A 25677-nucleotide genomic window follows, 5' to 3' on the forward strand; every position below is an offset into this window, starting at 1 on the left:
GTTTTGTTTTTTCATCTGATTCTGTTTTTTCATTGGATTAATCTCAACAAAATAATGCGAGTTTAGTCACTGGCTCAGCACCTATGTTTGTATTCTTCATTCTGAAATAATAAAAACTTTAACATGGCTCTGTGGTAAGAAGCATGCTTCCCAACCACATGGTTCCAGTTCAGTCCCACTGTGTAGTACCTTGGGCAAGTGTTTTCTACTAAAGCCTCAGGCTGACCAAAGCCTTGTGAGTGGATTTGGTACACAGAAATTGAAAGAAGCTTGTTGTGTATTTATATACATGCATGTATTTGTGTTTGTCCCTTCACCTACCATTGCTAGACAACCAATGTTGGGGTGTTTACGTCTCTGTAATTTAGTAGTTCAGCAAAAGAGACTGATAGAATATATACTAAGCTTACAAAGAATAAGTGCTGGGAGTGACTGAAACAAGTAAAAGAATAAAAGAATAATACTTCCAAAATGGGACTTTACCCATGTGTATCTGGGTGTGTTTATGTACAGGTGTGTATATGTAGTGGGAGGTGTTGGTGTGCAAGAAAAATATTTACAGAAATGTACTCAAAATTTCTATTAAAATAAGTTATCTTTATATGCCATGCTTGCAATTCTCCATATAAATGATAGCAAAGTGTGTATCAAACGAAATTAAAATCTTGATTCAATGACAAGTTCAATCAAGTTAAAAAAGTTTTAACATTGTTGGTAACTACATATCTTTTCTTTTAATTGAATATTGAAAAAGAGAGAAAAAAGCAAAAAAACAAGCTGATGTTGACCAGAAACACACGCATCAGTGGTTACAAAGTTCAGGGCTAAAAGCAGAGAGTGAAGGTTTCATATTGGCTGCTCAAGACCAAAGCTTATTAACCCGGAACTACCAAGCCAATGTGATAAAAAAATGGAGCTGACCCAAAATGCCGATTCTGTAATGATGCGATTGAAACTATAGACCACCTAATCTCAGGGTGTAGAGTCTTAGCACCTGTAGAATATAAAGCAAGACATGACAGAGTTGGCCAGTATTTACACTGGACAATATGCCAGCATTATAAAATCAAAACTGCTGACAAATGGTATAAACACCATCCTGAAGCTGTGACTGAGGGAGAAAATGTATCGATTCTCTGGGACTTCAGACAAAGAAGACGTATTTATTAATTGACATGAGTATTCCCAGTGATCATAATATAGTAGTGAAAGAATTTGACAAGATCAGTAAATATAAAGACTTGCTAATAGAAATTGAAAAAATGTGGCACCTCAAGGCGACTACCGTACCAGTGATTGTAGGATCTCTAGGAATGATAAAAAAAGGTACTGAAACCTATTTGAAAATGATACCAGGCTTACCATCCCTACAGGAAGTGCAAAAAATTGTGTTAACTGGAACGACTCATGTACTGAGAAGAGCATTATCGCTGTGAAAACAACATCCATTCATGATTTTTTTTTTTTTAATACATATTTTACCTGTGAATTTGCGTGTGTAAACTGGGAATGCATACAATGAGTTTCTCTGCCCTAGGTGTACGGAAAACACTCGGCGAGAAATGGAAGAAAATTTGAAGAAAAAAGAAAAAAAAACAACATGATAATAATAATAATAATAATAATAATAATAATGATGTGCCAAAGCAATCCTGAAAAGAGGAAAATTAGTTAAAAGTAGCAACATCACACTAAATAAAGCCAATGAAATAAGAGAACTAGATGAAAGCCAACCATACAAATATTTAGGAGTCAATGAACTAGATAGGATACAACATACACAAATGAAAGAAAAAATAAAGAAAGAATACTATAGACGAGTTAGATCAATACTAAAAACAGAGCTCAATGCTAAAAACAAGATAATGGGTATCAACACTTTAGCTGTCCCAGTTATAAGCTACAGCTACAATATCCTTAACTGGACACTAAACGAACTATCTAAAATAGACAGGAAAACAAGAAAAATAATGACAAGATATAGGATGCACCATCCAAAATCTGACATAGAAAGGCTATATATACAACGCACAGAAGGTGGCAGGGGTCTTATACAGCTGGAAAACTATTACAAAATAACCACCATAGGACTGCAAAAATACCTACTCCAGAAGCAAGGAAAACTAATACAAATAGCCACAAAACACGAGCAAAACAAAAAACTGTTTTCAGTATTTAAGGTAGCTGACAAATACAAACAAGAAATCATACTACCTAACAAATACGAAGAAGAAGAAGAAGAAGAAACAACAAAAGCTATAAAACAAATGAAATCCAAACTAAAACTAGAACAGCAACGGACCATGATAAAACGATGGCAAGAAAAGCCCCTACATGGTAAATACTGGGCTAAACTAAATGCAAAAGAAATAGACATAGAAAAATCCCAGCAATGGTTGAGAAGCTCAGGACTCAAAGCAGAGACTGAAGGATTTTTAATTGCTGCACAAGACCAAAGACTCCCCACCAGAAATTACCAAAAACATATAATGAAAAGAAACATAACAAGTAATTGTAGAATATGTGGAGATCGACAAGAAACAATAAATCATATTATCTCTGGCTGCCCAGTCCTGGCTAAGAAGGAATATATTCACAGGCACGACAGAGCTGGGACCTATATACACTGGAAGCTATGCCAACACTATGGAATAACAACAGAAAAAAGATGGTATAAACACACGCCAGAAAAGGTCACAGAAAACGAGAAAGCAACTATACTTTGGGATATGCCAATACACACAGATAGAGAAATTAAGGCAAATAGACCAGATATAGTTGTCAAAGATCATGATGAAAAAAAAATGCTCTCTAATAGATGTATCAATACCAGTAGATGACAATGTTTCCCTAAAAGAAATGGAGAAACTTTCAAAATACAAAGACCTGGAAATAGAGGTAACTCGAATGTGGAATCTAAAAACAGAAACAATTCCTATCATAGTAGGTGCCTTAGGTATAATAAAAAAATTATTCAGACAAATACATAACAAAAACACCAGGACTTACAAATATATATAACATACAGAAAATTGCACTACAGGGCACTGCACACATCCTACGCAAAACACTTTCAATACAGTAACCATAAGAGCATCACAGCAAACCACAGCACATACCCAAGGCGCACAGAGCTGCACTTGGTAGTGAAGTGAAAGCACGTTATAAAAATAAAACTACTGAACAACAATAATAATAATAATAATAAAGATTAGTATGAAGTAGCATTAAGATTCCTTTAATTCATTTTTATATAAAAATATTTATAAGTAAAAATAAATTAAAGGAATACAAATGCTATTTTGTAATAATCCTTATTATTGATATTAAATACTCCAGAAGACCTATATGGTTAAAGGTAATATATTTAGAATAATCCATAATATATTTAGAATAATCCAACAGAATATATCTCTAAATTCTTATCAGATAAGAATTATTACTGGATTTATATACAAACTGTTGAATAATCTATTTTGAATACCTGTGAGTAAACCAGTAAACATTTGGAAAAATCCCTTTCTAATTACCAATATATTTTTCTCCACATAAAAGCCTTTTATGGAATAATGATGACGAAGTAACACACATGTGATCCATTACTGGGATATAAGCAAAAAGTAAAAAAAGATAATTAAAATTTTTACCCACAACCAAACCAAGTGAGGCTGTATGTGTGTGTTAGAAAAAAACATTTTTTAACAGGAAATTATGCTATCAAAATATATCATCTTTTACATACTTCTTTTTAAAATCACTCTGGACAAATCCCAGCAATAACCTTGTTCTTTATTTGCATTTTAGCACTTTGATCTTGAACTGAACTATTCAACAGTTTATCTTGTTTTGCTCTATTCCCTCTGCCATTTTGGAAGATGTTGCATGTGTGTGACTCTTTAAAGTTTTTTTATAGCACTCTGTAAAGTTTTGCCACTTTTCTTTTCTTCTTCTTCATTTTTCTCATTCTTTCATCTTTCCCTGCTGATTCAGATGTGGGAATTATTCAGGCTCACTAAACCCAATGGAGACCTGCGCCCCACTGTGGTTGGCTGTACTCTTTGCCGTCTCACTGCAAAGGTGTGTTTACAAGCGGTCTCTAATCTATTGGAGGAATTTTCCCCCACCCAGCTTGGAGTGGATACCAAATTGGGATGTGAAGCTGCTGCTCATGCTACCAGAACCTATGCCAGCTTGCCCTGCTTGTCACCCAAGGTCATCCTCAAATGTAACTTTAACAACTCTATCAGCCGCAATGTTGTCTTCAGCTCAGTAAGAGAGAAGGTCCCACAACTCTATCGCTTTGCATGGCACTCTTTTCGGGAGCCCTCCTACCTCTCTTTCAGTGACCAAATCATCATCTCTGCCTCAAGAGTCCAACAGGGCAACCCACTTGGGCCCACTCTGTTCACACTGGTCATTGATAACAACACCAAGATGGGGTTTGAGCGAAACCTCAATGTCTGGTCTCTCGATGACACTTGTTTGGTGTGCCTTCAGACAGGGTTCTTACCGTTGCAAACATGATGGTTGGGGAGCTTGGTCTGTGGGGTCTCCAAGTAACCAGCTCCAAATGTGAGCTCTGGATCCTCAACCACCCGGCTTCTCAACATCAACAAACTATAGATCTATTTGCAGAGTCTTTCCCTTCCATTGCAGTCCCTCGCTCATTGGCTTGATGCTCCTTAGGAGCCCCAGTTACTGACCTTGCCTTTGAGTCCATCTTCTAGTCAAAGGTGGCTTCCCTCGAGCAATTGCTGAAGAATATTGAAGCAATCGAAAGCCCATCAAGGTTTCTTCATACTTAGAAATTACCTTTCAATCCCTAAGCTTCTATATTTGCTTAGAGTCAGCTGTACTTCTCCAGGTGTAATAACTTAAGAATATTAACATGCGTGCACCCACATTTTACATTGTAGTATATAATGTCTAAGCAAATGTGTGTGTATATGTATCCACATGCATGTTTGTGTCCATGCATATATATATATGTGTGTGTGTCTGTCTCTGTGTACCTGTATGGGAATATGCCTCCACATATATGTGTGTGTATGTATTGGTGCATGAACACATGTCTATATTGTGTGTGTGTGTGTTTGTGTGTGTGTGTACAAACATCCCCACTCTATGTCTCTTTTGCTCTATAATATTCTTTTACAAGGCCTTCCAATTCAAATCTGATTCACTTTCTATTCAAAAATGCAACTAATAACTTCCAATTCTCCTCAAAATTTCCTCTATGAAACTGCTGACTGACATTACCTTTTACCTTAGATTTTATTAACTCTTTGATCATGAAAATACCAAACAATCTATCTTTCACCTTGAACATTCCTTGAATTCTTAAAGAATTGGTATATACTAATATTTTGATTGAGAATATTCAATATTTCTATACTTTTTTTTCTTATTTTTCTCTCTCTGATGATGGAATGCTTAACTATTCTAGAAACAGCAGTATGAGACTACCTATTTATCATGACTACTTTGTGCTATGTTTATATTATGAACTAAATATTGTAGAATGATGCCAAATGTTATGCTTGTTCATTATCTGTTTTAATGTACTTGCTTAATGATAAACCACTTCTAGCCACTTTTGATAAGCAATTTCAGCAACACATTTTTCAGTTGCAGTTCAAGTTAGAGTTTTAGTGGTGAACCAAACTGAGCCCTCATAGTATATACCTATCACATTATGTCAGTTGATGAAAATATTTTTGCATATATGCTCTGTGTGTGTGTGTGTGTGTGTGTGTGTGTGTGTGTGTGTGTGTGTGTGTGTGAAGAATTAGGCATGTAGCACATTATTATTTTTATTACGGCTGCAACAACAAAGTTTACCCACCACACTTCTCAGTCAATCATCTCTTCAAATTGCCCAGGCTAATCAAAATCAAGTTGTTCATTGCAACTATTGAATCAGTGCTATTATATGGCAGTGAAACATGTACACAGACAAAGAAATTATCAAATGGGCTACACAAGGATGTTATGAATGACCCTAAATATGAAATGGCTGCAACATAAGACAAAGAATGCCTTTATAGAGATCTGCCAAAAGTTAGCGAGATCAGGCAAAGATGGTTGTGACTATCTGGTCACTGTGTGCACTACCCTGAACTGGAGGTATCAAAATTAGTCTTGAGGAACCCACTTCATGGTGATTGGCATATCTATGAAATCTGAGTGCCATGGATTCTTTACTAGCCTCAGTTATTGACTATTCCAATTGTTTGACTCTACACAGTGTCTGAGTACTTCAAGACATGTGAACCTTTGATGCAATTGTCAAGCAGCATCAGCACAACAGTGTGACAAAACTGGACCTTTGGATTAATAGTACTATCCATCTAACAGGTTTTTACACAGTTTCTGTAATTCTTATTGGACCAATACGGAGCGATATTAAAAGACTCTTACCTAAGATATCAAGCAGTTAACTGAATCCAGGCCCTAGTGATAGTGATGTAAACGTCTTAACTCCCTGACTCTGTGATCTCATAATCACATGTGTGTAACTGGATGCACCTGTACACTCATACATACATGAGAACCATACACACATACACATATATAATTATATGGGTAGTTAGGGTAAATCCCAGCAGTTCCCTCCTGAAGCACATCTGCTTATTCCATTATTATAATCAATATGTATCCATAACTACTGTTGTATGTAAATTGAAACATTAAAATTGAGAATTATGGAAATATTTGTTAAGTTGTTGAATAACAAAACAAAAAATAGAAATATTTTCGTACTAGTTGGACCTGTGGAAATTCCATGGAATGGAAAAAGTTAAGTCAACCTATTTAAAAGATGATTTGCATTTTTATAGCATTTATAGTTTAGCCTTCTTTAAATATTCTTGATGTTCGTCTACATTCATGTCCTCGTGTCTCTGTCTGTGTTGTCTTTTTCCTCTTTTTATTATATTTTTTCACTGTTCCTCTCTGACCCATACTCTATATCTGTGCATCCTTTCTTAGGCAGCTTGCAACCATGTTTCTTTTGAAGCCAGAGTTCAGGCTAAATTAATCCTTATAAACAAATATCAATTTTTTCAACGAGCAGACGAAAAATAATTGCACTTATTCACATGCTTTAAGCAATGGTCATTATAAAAAAAAAAGTTCAACAAAAAAGAATGCTTTTCACTATCAACACACCACCACCACCACCACCATCTGCCTCCCTCTCTCTTATCATCATCATCATCATCATCATTTAACGTCTGTTTTCCATGCATTCATGGGTAGGATGGTTGACAGGAGTTGGCCAGGTAGAAGACTACCCCAGGCTACCGTGTCTGTTTTGGCAGAGTTTTTATGGCTGGATGCTTTTCCTCACACCAACCACTTCACAGAGTGGACTGAGTGCTTTTTACATGGTATAAGCACAGACGAGGTCTGTTATGGCATGGTTTTTACAGCTAGATACCCTTCTAAATGCCAACTACTTTGCAGTGTGGACTGGCTGCCTTTTATGTGGTACCAGCACCACCAGGGTCACCAGGTAACTGGCAAGACAAGGAATTTTGAGAGTTGAGGACAATGGAGGAGGAGATCTTGTGTTAAAGGATGAAAGGTTAGAGTGTGACAGAGTAACAGAGAGGCAGAAACAGGTGTCTTGCTATAGAGAAGATACATGAAGAGAGAGGGAGATGAAGAGAGAGGGAGGAAAGTGGTACAAGAAAGAGGACAGAATACCTCCCCTGTCCATCTCTCTCTCTCTATCTTTCTCTTCAGCTAAATTTTTAACCATGTAATAAGTATTCCTTCCCCACTCCACCACACATCATTATCATTTCTCTCTCCCTCTTTTTCTCTCATTCTTTGCCTTTACCTTCTATTGACCACGTAACCATTTGGACTAAGTGTATTAACATTTACCACCTTTCTTTACTTCTTCCTTCATCCCCCCCTCTCTCTGTCACTCTTACCCTACCTCTCACTCCTTCCACCTCTCTGATTAACTAATGTATAATGGGCAAACAAACAAGCAAATTATTATATAGATTATTTATTCTCCATTACATGTTTCATTTGCTAATAGAAATTACAAAGATTTGCTTGTTATACAGACATGTAAAGAATTTCCAATTAGAAATTCTTCAAACAGAGAAGAATTTTATATCAAATTTTATTATAACATGTAAACCTTTGTAATTCCTATGAGCAAATGAAACATGTGTAATGGAGAATAAATAATACCAAAATATTTCCATTTTTCTGTTTTGTTTTATATACATACATACATACATACATACATACATATATATATATATATATATGCATCTTGGATGCTTCAGTCCATCCATTCTACCTACATGTCTATTTGCATTCATGCATTCATATAGACACACACACAAACAAGTATATACATATATGCTCACACACAAAAATAATATAAATTCTTCTAATACAAAACAGTACAGAACTCTGGACAAATGAGATAGTGACACTGTTAAGTCTTAGAATGCAACAGTAAATGTCGATTATACTACTCTTCTGTCAAGGATATAACTCATGTAATCAGCAGCTACTCAAAAATGCCATCAAGATACTACCTCTCACTACAACATAATGTTGTTACTAAAACAATATATAATCTAATGTGAAGAGAAGACTAACCTTGAGATAAATATAAACCACATCTCTGATATGTAATACATAAACATCAACAAAGATTATTGTTGGAACATTTCTATTAAAACTTCTACCAAGTGTAAACACAACAGTGTCCTTATTTGGGACAGAAAAGAAAAATTATGTGTAGTTGTTGAGGTCAGGTGCTCTACAGATGTGAATAACTTTTTCAAAATCAGAGAGACGGAGAATAATTATGGACAACTGGTTTGAAACCTGCAACTCCTCTGCCCTGATTATAAATTCACATTTGTACCAATAATCATTGAAGCTCTTGGTTATTTTAAGAAACGTCTAAGTGACAATCTGGAAAAGCCAGGATCTTCAGGTAAAGCAAGAGCTTGACTTATTAAACATTCTACAAGTACAATCAGGACCCTGTACTACTGATTCCCTCTGCAAAATAGGGATAAAAGTAGCCTGTCAGAAAAATGAGCACCATGAGGTGGAGGAGCAGTTGCAGTGAATGCTGCTGGCCATTCTGTGGTCATTACTGTGGGGCATGGCTGAGCACACCATTTGTTCCAGGGTACGTGGCCCATCGCCCCCTCCCCTCAGTCTTCTGTTGTACATGTGTATACACATAGTAGCTACACCTGGTAGAAATAGCAGCCAAATCTCCCTCATATCGCACAATACTGTCTTATTTACATTCGTACAGATATACCTGTGTGTATGTTAGTGTGTGTGTGCGTGAGTGCATATGTATGAACTAACATGGCTAGAAGTAGCAATCAAATACCCCTCAGATCATAACCTACAATCTTAGTGAAGGACACACTGAATAATGTGGTCCAGATAGGATGGTCACACTTGGAATGTGGTTAAACAACAACAGCCTATCCAACCACACATGCACACACACACACATGTCAAATATACACACACATGCACAAGATTAAAAACAAAGAAACAAAATACACAAACCAAAAGTAATAACAAAGGAAATGGAATGGAGAGAAAAATAAAAGAAAAAAACCTTCTTCTTGAACCGGTCTCTGTCATCCCTCATCGTACACATGTGAACCTTCATTGTGTTCAACTCAACCTCCTGTCGTCCAACCTGCTCTGTGAGGGTGTTGTTATGTTGTCGTAGGTTGTTGAGTTCATCCTGAAGGTCAGAGGTTGGAGGAAGGTCGTTAGAGGGTGGTGGAGGAGGTGGGTGGAAGGTCGGCTTCAACTTCCGACTCATGTTCTTTGCTGAATCAAAGCTAAACTCCTTCACTTTCTTACAAATCTGTGGGAGATAATAATAATAAGAAGAACAACAACAACAACAGCAACAACAATAATAATGATAATAATAATGTGAAATTTTCCAGTCTAAACAGCTCAGGTACTGAAGCATAACAAACTGGACTTAATGGTGGTGGACAAGGTAAGCCATATGTGCTATACAGTTGATGTTGCATGCCTCTTTGACCCATGAATAGTCAAGAAACAAAGCAAAAAAAAAAAAAATAGTTATATACAATTCTCTTAAGTACAAAATAGTGTGACCATGGAAAATAAAGAAGGTTAAGACAGTGCCAATTATTTTTGGGTCCTTGGGGACAGTATCAGAAGGCATCAAGAGGAATACAAAAGAAATTGGAATAGAGTGCTCAGCTGAACTGTTACAAAAGATTTGCCTCCTTGGCACAGCCAGAATAATCAGGTAAGTATTAAATAGTATGGCACTGTAGGCTGCAGGCAGCAAGCCCACTATGCCTTCAAGACTCCAGGAGTTCCAGGAAAACCTGAGTTAAAAAGAATAATAATAATAATAATAATCCTTTCTATTATAGGCACAAGGTCTGAAGTTTAGCGGGCGGGGTAAGTCGATCACATAGACATCAGTACTCAACTGGTACTTAATTTATTGAACTTGAAAGGATGAAAGGCAAAGTTGACCTTAGCAGAATTTGAACTCAGAATGTAAAGATGAATGAAATGCTGCTAACCATTTTGTCTGGCATTGCTCCCAATACTGCCAGCTCGCCGCCTTAAATAACATAAAATAGTAATTAATATATTTTCATAATTTAGGTACAGAGCCAGCAATAGTGAGAGAGAAGGTTAGTCAATGCTATCAACCCCAATATTTGACTGTTACTTTATTTTATTGATCCCAGAGGGATGAAAGGTAGATGAGTTTGGTAGATGGAAATTGTGAGGAATCCTGTCACACACACACATGTAATTATATATAACTTCTTAAAACATGGAAAAACTATTATTGCAGAAACATATTGAAATTGCCAAAATGAACAAAAAGCTGATACTTTTCCATCCTAAACTGGTCAACAGAAGAGGGCCAATCATTCTGCATGACAATGCTCAACTACACGTTTCACTAATGATGCTCCAGAAGTTATGGAAACTCAGCTATAAAGTTCTTCCCCACCCAGCTTATTCCCCAGACCTTTCTCCTACCAACTACCACTTTTTCAAGCACCTTGATGGATTCCTGTGAGAGAAGGAGTTCAAAAATCAAACTGAAGCTGAAAGTGCATTCAAAGAATTCATCTGATACTTACTTTGATGAAAAGAATTTCCACATTGTTGAAATACATTGTGATGAATTTCATGTTTAGAAACGTTGCTTACTTTTTACTCAGCCTGATATATAAAATTAATTAATATAGACAGCAGCGTGCAATGTTTCACCATAAAGGAAAACTATAATTGTCACTAAATATGACTAAAGTGTTAGAAACACCTGTAATCACCTAAAAATATCGATGGTGTTTTCAGGTGATTATAGTCCCTGTCAGTATATATGTATAAAATTATGTGCTTTGACTACAGCATTAGAACATTTTAGCTCTTATTTCTAGCAATGCAGGTATTTCTAACACCCTAGTCATATTTAGTGACAATATATATATATATATATATATATATATATATATATATATACACACACAGACATGATGGAATATCTAATATTTAGTAGACATGCCCATTGCATTTTTCAGTGCAAGAATCCTATTAGGCATGTTACCGATCAGATGACGAATATTCTCTTGCAGAATTTCTTGACAAGCTTCACACAGTAATCTTAAAAGATCTGGCTTTGAAGATGCTTCCTTGTTCTTTTTATGAAGTGTCTTGTCCATTACGTCCTAGAGGTGTTGAATAGGGTTCATATCTGGTGATAGGCTTCGCTATGGAAGCTTTTTAATGCCATTCTCATTGAACAAATCTTGTGTCATTTTAGCTGTGTGACAAGGAGCCCCATCTTCCATAAATAAAGAATCTTCTTTAATCATTTCACCACTGGAGAAGATTAGAAAGAGTCCTTTCTGCAATATGGACACATATTTATCTGAGTTTATGCTTCCTTTACACTCAACCAGTTCTGATCAACCTTTGCTCTAAATTGCTCCCCAGTCCATCACAGAATAGCTGTCATGTTTCATTGTTGGCTGCAATCTTTTCACATCAAATTCTTGATCACAGAATCTTGAAACCCACACTCGACCACTGTCAGGAAATATGTCCCAAAATGCTAGTGGCCTCTCCACCATTCCACTGGCCCAATCTTTTCTCCGCTTGATGTTGGCTGGTCGAAGAGGTGGCTTCCTTCTTGCTGCTCTGCCATAGTAACCAAGTTTGTGGAGATACCTGACAGCTTTTCTGGGACTGACATCAACTTGTTCTGCTATGTCAGAGGCCTTGCAACAAGGATTATTATCCTCCACACTTTTCTTAACAAAGATCTGGGTGAGGTGATGTGGACTCCATCCCTTCTCTGGTGAATTGCACAATCACTCTATTAACTGTAGAAAGTGGAATCACAAGGTTTTCTGTGATTTTACACTGATGATGTCCACCTTTGGAATGACCCACAATACAGCCTCTTTGCAATTCAGACAGTTTTAAGGCTTCTTTTGTACATGGCATGCTTAAACAGTCACATATAGAACCAGAAACATAAAAATGTCAATTAATAAACAATATAAACCATTACAAGTTAGAATAAACATAAAACAATGTTTTGTCTGTGTACATATGTATACATAAATGCATACACACACACACACACACACACACACACACACACATATATATATAGTTGAAATTTATGGAAAAACAGATGACGAAGACAGGTGTATGAACAACAAGCAGGTGTATTAGTTTGATGGTCAGAAAAATGAAAAAGTCTTTTACATTTCGAGCCTACACTCTTCAACAGAAAGGAATAAAAGAAAATAAACAGAGAGAGAATGAAAAAAAGTGTAGATTTAGCTGTCAAGTATGGTGAATATATATATGTATATATATATATATGTATACACACACAAGCACACACACACATATATATAAATATAATCACACACACACATTTATGTATACACACACACACACACACACACACACACATATATATACACACACACAATTCAAAAAACAGAAAAAGACAAAAGAAAAAACAAAAAACCATGAGGATGTAGCACAAGCAATGTATTAATATGACAGTCAGAGAAAGAAGAGAGTAGTTGTTTTATGTTTTGAGCATAGCTCTTCTTTGGAAACAGGAAAAACAGGAAAGTCCAAAGTGAGACAAGGAAGAAGGAAGAGACAGTGCTTTCTGGGACGGGAGAGTGTGAAGATGGTCGGTATGTATGTGTATGAGTGTGTGTGTGTATGGTAGTGTGTCTGCAAGGTAGCATGTGCGTGTGTAACAGTAACTGCGTGTGTGTATGTGTGGTGGTGTGTTTGTGTGTGTGTGTTTCTGTTTGTGTGTGTGTGTGTGTGTGTGTGTGTGTGTGTATGTGTGTGCACATGTGGTAGGATCCGTGTGTATGTGTGTTAATGTCACTCTGAAAGGTCAGTAGCTATAGTGACATGTGTGTGAATGGGAGCGTGTGACAGTGTATGTGTATGTGTCTGCATGAGTGCATAGATGGAAGGGTTAATACTGAGTAGTCTGAAGGGTGTGTGAAAGGGTGGGTGTGGCTGTGTGTGTGTGTGTGTGTCTTGGCATGTGTGCGTAAACTGAGTGGTAATGTGTATATATGTGTGTGTGTGACTGTCTCTCTGCATATATATGTGTGTGTGTGTACGTGTGGATGTGTGCATGTCTATGTGCCTCTGAGTGTGTGGATGTGTATATACATGCGTGTATATGTGTGCATTATGTGTGTGTTGTATGTGTGTGTGCATGCATGAGGAGAGAAGGTGAGGTGGAATGTGCGTGGGTGTGTCAGGGTGACCACAGGTGTGAGTATTATGTGTACTTGTGTGTGGGAGTGCGTGCATGTGTATGTGTGCATGCAGTTGCTGTGTGTGTACATGTTTATGTGGTATAGGAATATAAAAATAAAAGATAATACAAATATATAATGAAAAATAATTAGTAATAATAAAAAGAAATAAATGAAAAAGATTATGTGAATAAACCAGTAACAAAAATGAATAAAAACATCAATAAAAAATCAGTGCCAGAATAGAATCAGTAAGAGAAAAATTCAGTAACAAAAATAAATGAAAATTATAAAAAATATAAAAAATAATGAAATAAATGAATAAAAAATAAGATAGAGTAAAGGGGTGTCGGGAAAGTCATTGACAGAAGGGGGTTGTGTTGCGTCCAAAAGGAGTTTGAGTACGTTGAGTGAAAATGTAATGCTGTTCCAGGTGAAGTCTAGAGTTGGTGGATCTATGGTGTAGGGCAAAGCCGAAGACAGTGAGGTCTGAGGTGGAGAGGTCAGCCAAGTGAAAATGATAGGTGATGGGGGTATTCTTACTTAGAAGACGTCTCGTAGGTGTTCAGTGAGCTGGTCAGCTAGCTGACGGCCCGTCTAACTGACGTAAAGTTTATTACAAAGATCACACAAATGATGCTTGAAGAATGCAGGAGAAGGAGTTCCTAAGATGTAGAGGGTGTGCTGGTTGGATCCAGTGAAGGAGGTGGCGTTGGTGATGAAAGGAAAGGTGTGGCAATAAGGTCTGGAGCAAGGAAAGGATCCTAGTAGGGTTGGAATTGAGGGGGGAGAGAGCTAAGGACCAGTAGGTTGTGTAGGTTATAGGCGCATTTGAAGGGGGCAAGGGTGGGTTAAGTAAAATAGAGAACGCAGAGGTGGTGAGAGAGTGGGTGGGGTGATCAACGGAGAGAGGGATATTGAGGAAGTATCAAAGATGGTAGATGTGAATTTGAGAAAAGGGTGGAAGTTAGAAATGAAAGAGATGAAATTGGAGAGCCATCCGTGGGAGAGGGTGGTAGTGCCTATATAGTCATCTATATAGTGACTGTATAGCTCTGGGGTTGGCACAGAGAACTGTGAGAAGATTTGGGCCTCAACATAACCAACAAATAAGTTGGCAAAATTGGGGCCCATTTTTGCTTCCATAGCAACACCAGATAAATGCTGGTAAATCTCTCCTGTGAACGTAAAGCAGTTGAGGGTGAGGGCGAGTTCTGCTAGGTGAAGAAGGGTGGAAGTGCTGGGTGTGAGGTTGGGGTGATGGTCGAGGAAGTATTGGAGGGCTAAGAGGCCGTTGTTGTCGGGGATCACAGTGTACAGAGATCTTATGTCCATGGTGAAAAGGAGGTGTGAAGGGTCGAGAGGGAAAGAGGAGGAACTGAAGAGGCAAAGGGCATGGTTGGTGTCATGTATATGAGACAGGAGGGCAGTGACTAAAGAGGAAAGGATGAGGTTGAGATATTGGGAGGTGAGTTCTGTGGGAGAGTTACAGGTGGAAACAATGGGGTGGCGAGGGTTGTTGGGTTTGTGTATTTTGCAAAGGAAATAGATGGGGGAGTTACAGGGTGTTTAGATGATGATGTTGGTGGTGGTAGTGGGAAGGGAAGAAGATGAGATGTCATGGATGGTGGAGGACACATTACTGGTAGGAGGGGTGGGACCTAAGGGCAGGAACAGATAAAATATGGAGTTCCGAAGCTGACGATGTGCTTCCACCTTGTACAGGTCCACATGCCACATCACCACTGTTCCACCTTTGTCTGCCAGCTTGATGACAATGTTATGGTCACAAAAGTTGTGAGGGGCGACCGATTCAGCCTGGGTGATATTGGTCCAGAGGGATCTTTTTTGAAATTAAATCAATTGACCAGCATGATGCAGTTGTATACGAACAAGTCCAAGCTGCTGAACTGGCCTGGAGGTGGCATCCAGTTGGATAGGTGGTGCCCCAACTCTGAGAAGCAATCCTGATTGTTGTGACACTGTGTGAATGTGTGGGAAAACATGCAGTTTAATGCACCGCAGGAACTGGCTGATGTCAGTGTGGGTCCCATATATACATATATATATATATATAGATAGATACATACATATACACACACACATATATATATATATATGTGTGTGTATATATACACATACATACATATACATGCATATATATACATACATGTGGAGGTGCAATGGCCCAGTGGTTAGGGCAGCGGACTTGTGGTCGGAGGATTGCGGCTTCGATTATTGAGCGAAAATACCTAAAGCTCCACGAGGCTCTGGTAGGGGGTGATGGCGATCCCTGTTGTACTCTTTCGTCCCAACTTTCTCTCACTCTTTCTTCCTATTTCTTGAGTAACGCTGCGATGGACTAGTGTCCCGTCCAGCTGGGGGAAACACATACGCCATAGAAACCATGAAACCAAGCCCATGAGCCTGGCTAGGCTTTAAAAGGGTGCATAAATAAATACATATACATACATACATATATAAATGAAAAATGCATTAAATACTACAAAACGTACACGTAGGTCAGACACCAGAACCCTAATACTTTGTTAGTTAACGACCAAAAAATACTATAGCCCCAAGGCTATATTTATTTATTTATTGTCTTCATCTGTCATTTCAAATTACTGTTGTTTACTTGCATACGTCCACCCTGTATTATTTTGTTTGCCCAAGCCCCAATTCTCTGCAAATCTTGTGGGTACTGCCAATATACGAAGTTCCTAATCTTATCGTTAAAGGCATGAAACTAGGTATTAGTATTTTTTGCTCGATAACTGACACAGTATTGGGAGTCTGGTGTCTGTCCTATGTGTACGTTTTGTGGTATTTAATATATTTTTCATTTATAGAATAACTGAACACCACAAATCCCAACTTTTGTTAACAGTAAGTATGTTAAATAAAATGAGACAACAAAGCCAAGGCTGTGTGGAATTTTCAGGACATTTAGAAATGTCCTGAAAATTCCACACAGCCTTGGCTTTGTTGTCTCATTTTATTTAACATATACATGCTCACGCAAGACCTGCATTAGACTCCTCACTTGTATTATTATCAAACTGAGAGTTTAACTATGGTCCTTCCATAGCACTTCCATAGCCTTACCTGCCATCTTGGGTCTTCTGGATACCAATACCTCTCATACACACGCTCACACACGCACACAAGTCTCCTGGCCTTTGGCCTGGTCTATACAGTGCTCAAATGTATCCATAAGGCGCATATTGGCATGTATAATAATGCCCATTTTCCTTACAATAAAAGTTGTTAAAAGGTATTTCAATATTGCATAACATAATTTTTAACATTTATTTACAACATATCACCAAATTTCACTTCACCAATCAAAAATACGATTACATATGAGAAGGGATGTTCCAATAGTAGATCAATGTGAAAGTGTTTTGCGGATGAGATGAATTTGTAGTGAGTGGAAAATGCGTCTTGGCATGAACCGTGAATGGGGCATTTGGCGTAATATTAGAAATTGCGATTGTGTTGTGGAGACCTTTTGGCCTCATAGACATTTGGTTTCTGTGTCCAGTTTATTTGGACAGATATTTTTTTAGAGGCTATCAGCAGATAAGGTCATAATCATAAAATACACTGCTTACCTGCATTACATTATCTTCAAAGCTATCCATGTGTGGGGCCATACTACGACTTTTTGTCATTTTCACATTTCTCTTGTCTTCTATCATTACATCATCATCATCATCATCGTCATTATCATCATCATCATCGTCGTAGTCTTCGTCATGATGACGTTCATGATGATGAGGATGATGATGATCATCATCACCTTCAACATCGCCATCATTGTTGTCATCATCGTCACCATCATTGTCATTCTCCCTATCAGCATCCCTTCTCTTGCTCCTGTTTACTGCTTTAACCATACCAGTGCTGACATCGCCGCCACCACCACCACCACCAGTGTCACCATCACTGGAGGTGGCAGCGTCAGCTGCAGCAGCCATCCGTGTTACTGCTGTAAGGTTTTTCCGGCTGAGTGAGGGCAGCCCGTGAACCAAGCCATGTGTGTAGTCGGCATTTATTTCTGGCCCAATATCTGCAGCTGGAGGAAAGAAAAGAGAAAGGAAAAGGGAATGAAAATACAGTATGGCGTGATTTGAGGAGATTTGGTTATTTCTATTGGATCCTTTATAGCTATCTATACACACACACACACACACACACACACAGATATATATACACATATACATACATCCTAAAAAAATAAAAAAGATACATATATACTGCAAATAAAATAAATGTGTAGAGGGGGGGGGCGCATATCGAGCGGAAGTCAGCAATGCTTGTGAAGAGTTTTAGGTCCAATAAGGCTTGCATGACACCTCATAAACCCTCTCCATTCTATTGCCATTATTCAGAGACATGCCAGAGTGAGATGTCTGCAGCCAATATGAGTTGCAGGCTCAAGGATGTGGGAGTGCCAGGATCTCTAGCACAAACCAAAGATCACAAAATGTCAAATGCCATTCCCTGCGTATATGGTTTTATATCAGAGTGACCTTCTCCTAGAGACATGCTTCAACAGAAGCTGAAGGGTGCCTCACTGGGCATACCCACGTACATACATACATGCACACATACACACAGACATATATATATATATATATATATATACACATACATACATGCAGATGTATATATACAAACCAGGAGCATATATTCTGGGTATGCTAGGTGTGCGTTGCACACTCATCTTGCATGTTCGTTTTCGTGGTGAGAAGTTGTATGTTTAAATTAATTTAAAATTCCTGAACTAAATCTAATTTTTTTACAATAACTTTTTCTTACAATGTCATCATATAACTTTGATCTTAATTTGTTTTCAAAACTAATTAATACACTTTTAGAAATCAGAAACAAAACTTAAGTCAGGTCTAATTCTGGCACTGTTAGTGCACTAAACACTACAAGTTTGGGTAGTGTCAGCAGTTTTGTCGTTCAATGTGAAAGGTTGTGCATTAATACTTTGCTCAGTGGATTTTGTGATTTTTTTCTAGTTGTGTGCTTAGGTATTTTATTTAAAATTTAATTGGTGTTGACCTTAAATACTTTTACAGTTGCAGAAATATGCACCTTTAATCTAATTTTTAGTGATTATATACTGATTAGTAACAAAATTCTACAATGAGGTTATCGAACATTTTACGTCGTTTTATGAAGATTTCATGGAGCACATCCAATGACAACCAGCCACTGATACATACATACACACACACACACATATTGGATTAGCAAGAAAGTAATTTCAGTTTTTTAGTGTGAAATAAAAATCCTTTTTTTCATACAAAGAATGAACTTTAGTCAACTATATATTTTCCATTTTGCTCATGATCCCATGCTTATAGATCTTCTGGTCCTTATTAACGAAAAACTGAAGCAAGTTCGATTGCAGGTCATCATCAGTTATTAAAATTTTACCATTCAAAGAATTTTGCAAACTTTGAAATAAATGGTTATCTGATGGTCAGGGCTATATGGAGGATGCAACATCATTTCCCAATCAGGATCCAATAATTTTTCACGAGTTAGCAAAGACATATGTGGTCTAGCGTTGTGATGGTGAAACATGAGTCCTTTACAATTTGCTACTTTTGACCGTTTTTCTTTGATTGCTTCCCCCAGTTTCATTAGTTGTTGACAGTAAACATCTGAATTGACCGTTTGGTCCCTTGGAAGCTCAAAATACACAACACCTTTGTAATCCCACCAAATTGACAGCATGACCTTTTTTTTTATGCAATTCAGCTTTCAATGTGGTTTGTGCTGGTTCATTACACTTGGACCATGATCATTTTTGATTGATGTTATGGTAGATAATCCATTTTTCATCACCAGTGATGATTCGTTTCAAAAACAAGTCAATTTTAATGTGTTTGAGAGGCATATCACAAATATTGATTCATTGTGTTAAGTGAATCTCTTTCAATTTATGTGGAACCCAAATATCAAGCTTCTTAACAAGTTCAAGACATTTTAAGTGATTTTCAATTGTTATGTATAATACATTTAACCTCTCTGCAATCTCCCACATAGTTTTATGACAATCAGATTCAATTATGGCTGATTCGGTCATCATCAACTTCAGTAGGTCGATCACAACGTTAGTCATCTTTTTTGGACTGTGTTTTGGCACTTTGACTCTATCCAACCACCAGGCAGAACACTTGCTATTGTTGAAAAGAATCCATTTTTCATCACACGTAACAATACGATGCAAAAAATCTTCAAAACAGAATTTTTAAAACCATTTCTGACATGTGTGTTCTGTTAAGCAATCAACACTATACATTTCACATATCTCTTTGTGAGCCTCAGCAGCTTTCTTGCCTTTACCGAAATTAAAGAAGTTCCGGTCTGGTGACTTTACTCTTGAAAATCAGCCCTGTGACAGACTTGAGACCAAAGTGGATAATGATGAGCTGGAAACTGTAGTGGAACTGGATACATCTCAAACTACAAGTGAATTAGCAGCAAGGCTTGATGTTTCAATTCCAACTGTATTGGACCATCTGAAACAAATTGGCAAGGTAAAGAAGCTGGACAAATGGGTACCACACGAACTGAACTAGGATCAAATGACACGTCTTGAAACTTGTTCTTTGCAGTCACAGCAAAAAAAAAAAAAAAAAAAGAACCATTTTTACATCGTATTGTTACGTGTGATGAAAAATGAATTCTTTTCAACAATAGCAGGTGTTCTGTATGGTGGTTGGATAGAGTCAAAGTGCCAAAATACAGTCCAAAAAAGAATATTCACCAAAAAAAGCTAATGGTTGGTGGCTCAGTACTGGTGTCATCCACTACAGCTTCATGAGACCCGGTATGCCAGTTTATACATCAACCAGTTGGATGAAACAATGAGTGAGCTTGCAATTAGACAACCAAGATTGGTCAATAGAGACAGGTCAATTCTCTTGCAAGACAATACTCAACCACATGTTGCACAAAGAAGCACTCTGTCATCCATCATATTCACCAGACCTTTTCCAGGCATTAGACAACTTTTTGCAAGGAAAAAAAACTTCAAATCTAAAGAAGATGCAAAAACAGTCATTTGTGATTTCATCACCTCTTGCTCTCCAGAACTTTTCGCTGTCAGCTACTGATAAAATGACAAAATTGTGTTCATAATTTAGGTGGATACTTTGATTAACTGCCTTTTACTCTTTTACTCTTTTCAGTCAAAATCCATGCTGTTGTCACTTCAGTTTAGAAGTTTCTAAGACATCAGGAAAAAATTCTGTTTGGGTCATAGCTTGTCACTGATTTTGGTTCAGTTTTAATTTATTAGTCTTGTTTATCAAATCTTTGTATATCAAATCTAGGGAATAGTGTCTGTTAGGAAAGGGCATGAGGGAGTTGACAGAATCATAGTGGGTATAGTCATAAAACTTGTCAAGATTATTTTGAAGTAGTATAAAGTAACCGGCTGACCTCAAATCAAGATGTTAATTACCAGTTAAAGGGGCAAGACGCTAAGAAAACCAATGATGATAATACAGAGGAAATTTTATCATGAGATACTATAGGTGATTGATTTAAACAATAATGTATAGTGAAATATCAGATACGGAGATATGGTATTTAACATAAATAAATACAAAAATAGGAATCCCAGGGAATAAAAATATGCCAATAAAAGTGATAATAAGGGCTGAAATATAGGTCAATTCAACAAGTTAAATTAAAATTAATTAATAAAAATTAATAGTTAAATATAACACTCTCAAAACCAGAAGCAGGTATTCATATAGAGGTGAATGGCTAAAGAAAATCTAGGAATAACCTAATTTAGAGCCATACCAAAGCAAAAACAAGTAGAACTAGATATTTGTTATTTACAGTGAATTAGGAAATAGCTACAGGTTTGGTTCATATAGTACAATCAATTCGATTTAGAGGAAAAAAGCTTACGAAAAACTAGGAACAAACTAAATTAGAGACATACACAAAATACGAATCGGTGAAAGCAAATATTCATGTATATAGATTAAAAACTTTAAAATTATTATACACGAGATAGACATGCGTTTAAAGAGAGAAAGGGGAATACATAGGAATTATAAAAGTTATTATTTTGCTTACTAGGAGATAAGTAAAAGTACATTATAATTATATTATGTATACATAATATAACAGCCATGCTACATGGCAGTGAAACATGGGCTGTGACTGCTGAGGACATGCGTAAGCTCGCAAGGCATGAAGCCAGTATGCTCCGCTGGATGTGTAATGTCAATGTGCATACCCGTCAGAGTGTAAGTATCTTGAGAGAAAAGCTGAACATAAGAAGCATCAGTAGTGGTGTGCAAGAGAGACGATTGCGCTGGTTTGGACATGTGGTGAGAATGAATGAGGATAGCTGCGTGAAAAAGTGCCACTCCCTAACAGTTGAGGGAACCCGTGGAAAAGGTAGGCCCAGGAAGACCTGGGCTGAGGTGGTGAGGCAAGACCTTCAAACATTGGGCCTCACCGAGGCGATGACTACTGACCGAGACCTTTGGAAATGTGCTGTGCGTGAGAAGACCCGGCAAGCCAAGTGAGATCGTTGCCAGGGCCCCTGGACTGGCTCTTGTGTGGGTGGCACATAAGATGTACCATCCTGAGCGTGACCATTGCCAGTACCGCCTGACTGGCCTTGTAGGGTTTTCGAGCGAGATCGTTGCCAGTGCCCCTGGACTGGCTCTTGTGCGGGTGGCACATAAAAGACACCATTTCGAGCGTGGCCGTTTTCGTGCGGGTGACACGTAAAAGTATCCACTACACTCTCTGAGTGGTTGGCGTTAGGAAGGGCATCCAGCTGTAGAAACTCTGCCAAATTAGATTGGAGCCTGGTGTAGCCATCCGGTTGCACCAGACCTCAGTCAAATCGTCCAACCCATGCTAGCATGGAAAGTGGACGTTAAACGATGATGATGATGATGATGATACATAGGTTGAGAAATGACCAAATAAAAATCATTGGAAAACAAACAATCAAAGGGAGGTAATTAATAATAAATTGAGCAAAGCAAAAAAATAATAAATTGGGCTAGATAAAAAATAATAAATAAATTGGGCTAGATATGAATATAATATTCAAGACAAAACCAACCCTTTTGTACCTCCAACATCGCATCATGCTTAAGGACCACAAAGAAAACTTTTTAACTGATCTTAAGGTTAGGCTTATATGCCCTGCAAAATCTAGAATTATGGTCTAATAAGCAAAATGCATTAACTTGGTTTTCTAATATTCAGCATAAATGCAAATACAGATTCCTATAGATTGATATTGAAAATTACTATTCATCTATAAATTCCACTATATCAAATAGCGCTCTATTATTTGCTAGAAAAAATACGAATATCTCTATGAAAGAAATTAATGTAATTCTTACAGCACGTAAATCAATTATAAAATCTGATAACAAATATTGGGCCAAAAAAGATACCTCTGACTGCTTTGATGGGCACTCTAGATTCTGCGCAGCTGACTTAGTGGGAATTTATCTTCTCTCTATGCTACATGATGAATTCCAAGAGATTGGGGAAGGATTATATAGAGACAATGCATTGTTCATTGTAAAACTTCTCTAATAGACATATGGAAGACTATATAAATTCTTTAAGAAATTCAGCCTTACTATATAGTGATATAGAGAGAATATAACTCTATTAATTTCTTACATGCTAATGTTAATTTAGTAACAGGCCTACATGAACCATTCAAAAAAACCTAACTCAAATATTAAGTACATACATTCTCAAAGCAACCATCCAACTTCAGTTAAAAATATTAGCAGAAGAATTTCTTATCTTCTAATGAAGAAATATTTAATAAACATAGAGACCAATACAATAAAGCATTAACTAATGCTGGTTATAATGATGAAATTATATTCCACATATAGATATTATGGACTGTAATGATAGTAACAACTGTAGTAGTAGTAGTAGTAGTAGTAGTAGTAGTAAGGACATAAATAGAAATACCCCTGGCATAAAAACAAATGTACATAATGACATTAATGCTAATACTGGACCTATAAGAATTAATGCTAACTATAAAAATATAAATAAGACTAAGAGCAAAAATTAGATACTTTATTAAAATAAAAATAATTAATTACAAGGGTAAAGGCATAAATAAAAATATGCCTAATAAATATATAGCAGGTAATAATACCCCACTGTTAATGGAAATAACGAATCATCTGATAGCAAAACATGGTTGATTTTGCCTTTTGCAATGCAAATTAAGAGTAACTTGATAAAAACAATTCTCTCAATTATAAATAAGCATTTTAATAATAGCAATACATATCATGAAATTATCAATAAAAAACTATTAATATTGGATATAGTTTAACTCATGACCTTGCAACTATTATATCTTCTATAAATAATATGAAATTAGACATATTCTACTTGAATAGAAATGATTCTAATAGGAATAATAATAATAATAGTAATACTTTATTCCTCCCGTAATTAATCATGATAACAATAACACCAGTACTTACTATAGGGTCCATCCTCCTAGCCTTCCTAATATTGATAGTATATATAAAAGTTGTGATTGTAGGTTTGATCCTATCAAAAGTAATTGCTTATTTAAGAATGTATTTATGTGTAAAAGCATAATATACCAATGCTGGTTATAAGAACACAGGGAGTGAAAAATTCTTATATAGGTTCGACTCAAAATGAAATCAAAATTGAGTCGCCACACATCTCTATACTTACAGGAATAAACATAAATCTAATTCTACAAGACTGAGTAAATTTATTTGGGAGTTAAAGGATAGGAATATACAGTACGATCTGAAATGGCACCTTCCTATCAAATCATCATCATCGTTTAACGTCCGCTTTCCATGCTAGCATGGGTTGGACGATTTGACTGAGGACTGGTGAAACCGGATGGCACCACCAGGCTCCAATCTAATTTGGCAGAGTTTCTACAGCTGGATGCCCTTCCTAACGCCAACCACTCAGAGAGTGTAGTGGGTGCTTTTACGTGTCACCCGCACAAAGCAAATAAATATGAAAAATTTTTTTTATGCTTAAATGAAAGATATTTTATTCTCTCTGCTAAAGACCCTATTATTAACGTCTCTTGTATTCATAAAACTAAATATATATTTTCTAAATATGGATAAAATATTACATAGCTATTTTTATTCCTATCACTAACATACATGTTTAAATTACAGTTCTATATTTAAGAGATGACGAATTATGTACATGATTTACATTTGACGGATATTTGTCCTCATTTTGTTTGTTGTTAACACAACGTTTCGACTGATATACTCTCCAGCCTTCATCAGGTGTCTTGGGGAAATTTCGAACCTGGGTTCTCATTCCTAAGGTATTTTTTGATGTTATTATTATTATTATTATTCAGGTTACTGCTTCGAATCGAACTGGGAATCTTTGGATTAGTAGCCTGCACTCTTAACCACTATGCCATATGCCCATGGGCAATTATGGAGTGAATTTTAGGGCTTATAAATCTTATATTCTCCTATCCTTCCTTAATACCGGTTCCCATATGCTACTTATATCTGCACTCGGTTCGCTTAGGAGGTTGTTGTGTTCTTGTATATGTGCTGCTTCTTTTAGTTTTCGTATTTTCCAGTGGTGTCAAAATAATAGACAGAGAACACTTGTAGGACAAATATCCATCAAATGTAAATAATGTAAATAATGTTTAAATTATATAATGACTTGTTCACTCATTTCCCTAACTACTTTATGGTAAACCTTTCTTTAAAGGTTCCATTTATAATTATTTATTACCATCTATATA

General features: G+C 36.8%; 1 protein-coding gene across 9 annotated transcripts in view; it reads right to left on the reverse strand.

Moving 5' to 3' along the window:
* The window catches only part of LOC106870703 (colorectal mutant cancer protein), a 542202-nt gene that overhangs the window by 92834 nt on the left and 423691 nt on the right, over positions 1 to 25677 (reverse strand). For all 9 annotated transcript variants that reach the window (XM_089343928.1, XM_089343920.1, XM_089343923.1 and 6 more), the window contains 2 exons: positions 17459 to 17922; positions 9629 to 9886 (listed from right to left, as the gene is read on the reverse strand). In XM_089343928.1, coding sequence (XP_089200054.1) covers positions 9629 to 9886; positions 17459 to 17922 — 722 coding nt within the window. The remainder of the gene's footprint in view (positions 1 to 9628; positions 9887 to 17458; positions 17923 to 25677) is intronic.

Source organism: Octopus bimaculoides, chromosome 28 (genome assembly GCF_046866305.1).
Source record: "Octopus bimaculoides isolate indiv1 chromosome 28, ASM4686630v1, whole genome shotgun sequence".
NCBI lineage: Eukaryota > Metazoa > Mollusca > Cephalopoda > Octopoda > Octopodidae > Octopus > Octopus bimaculoides.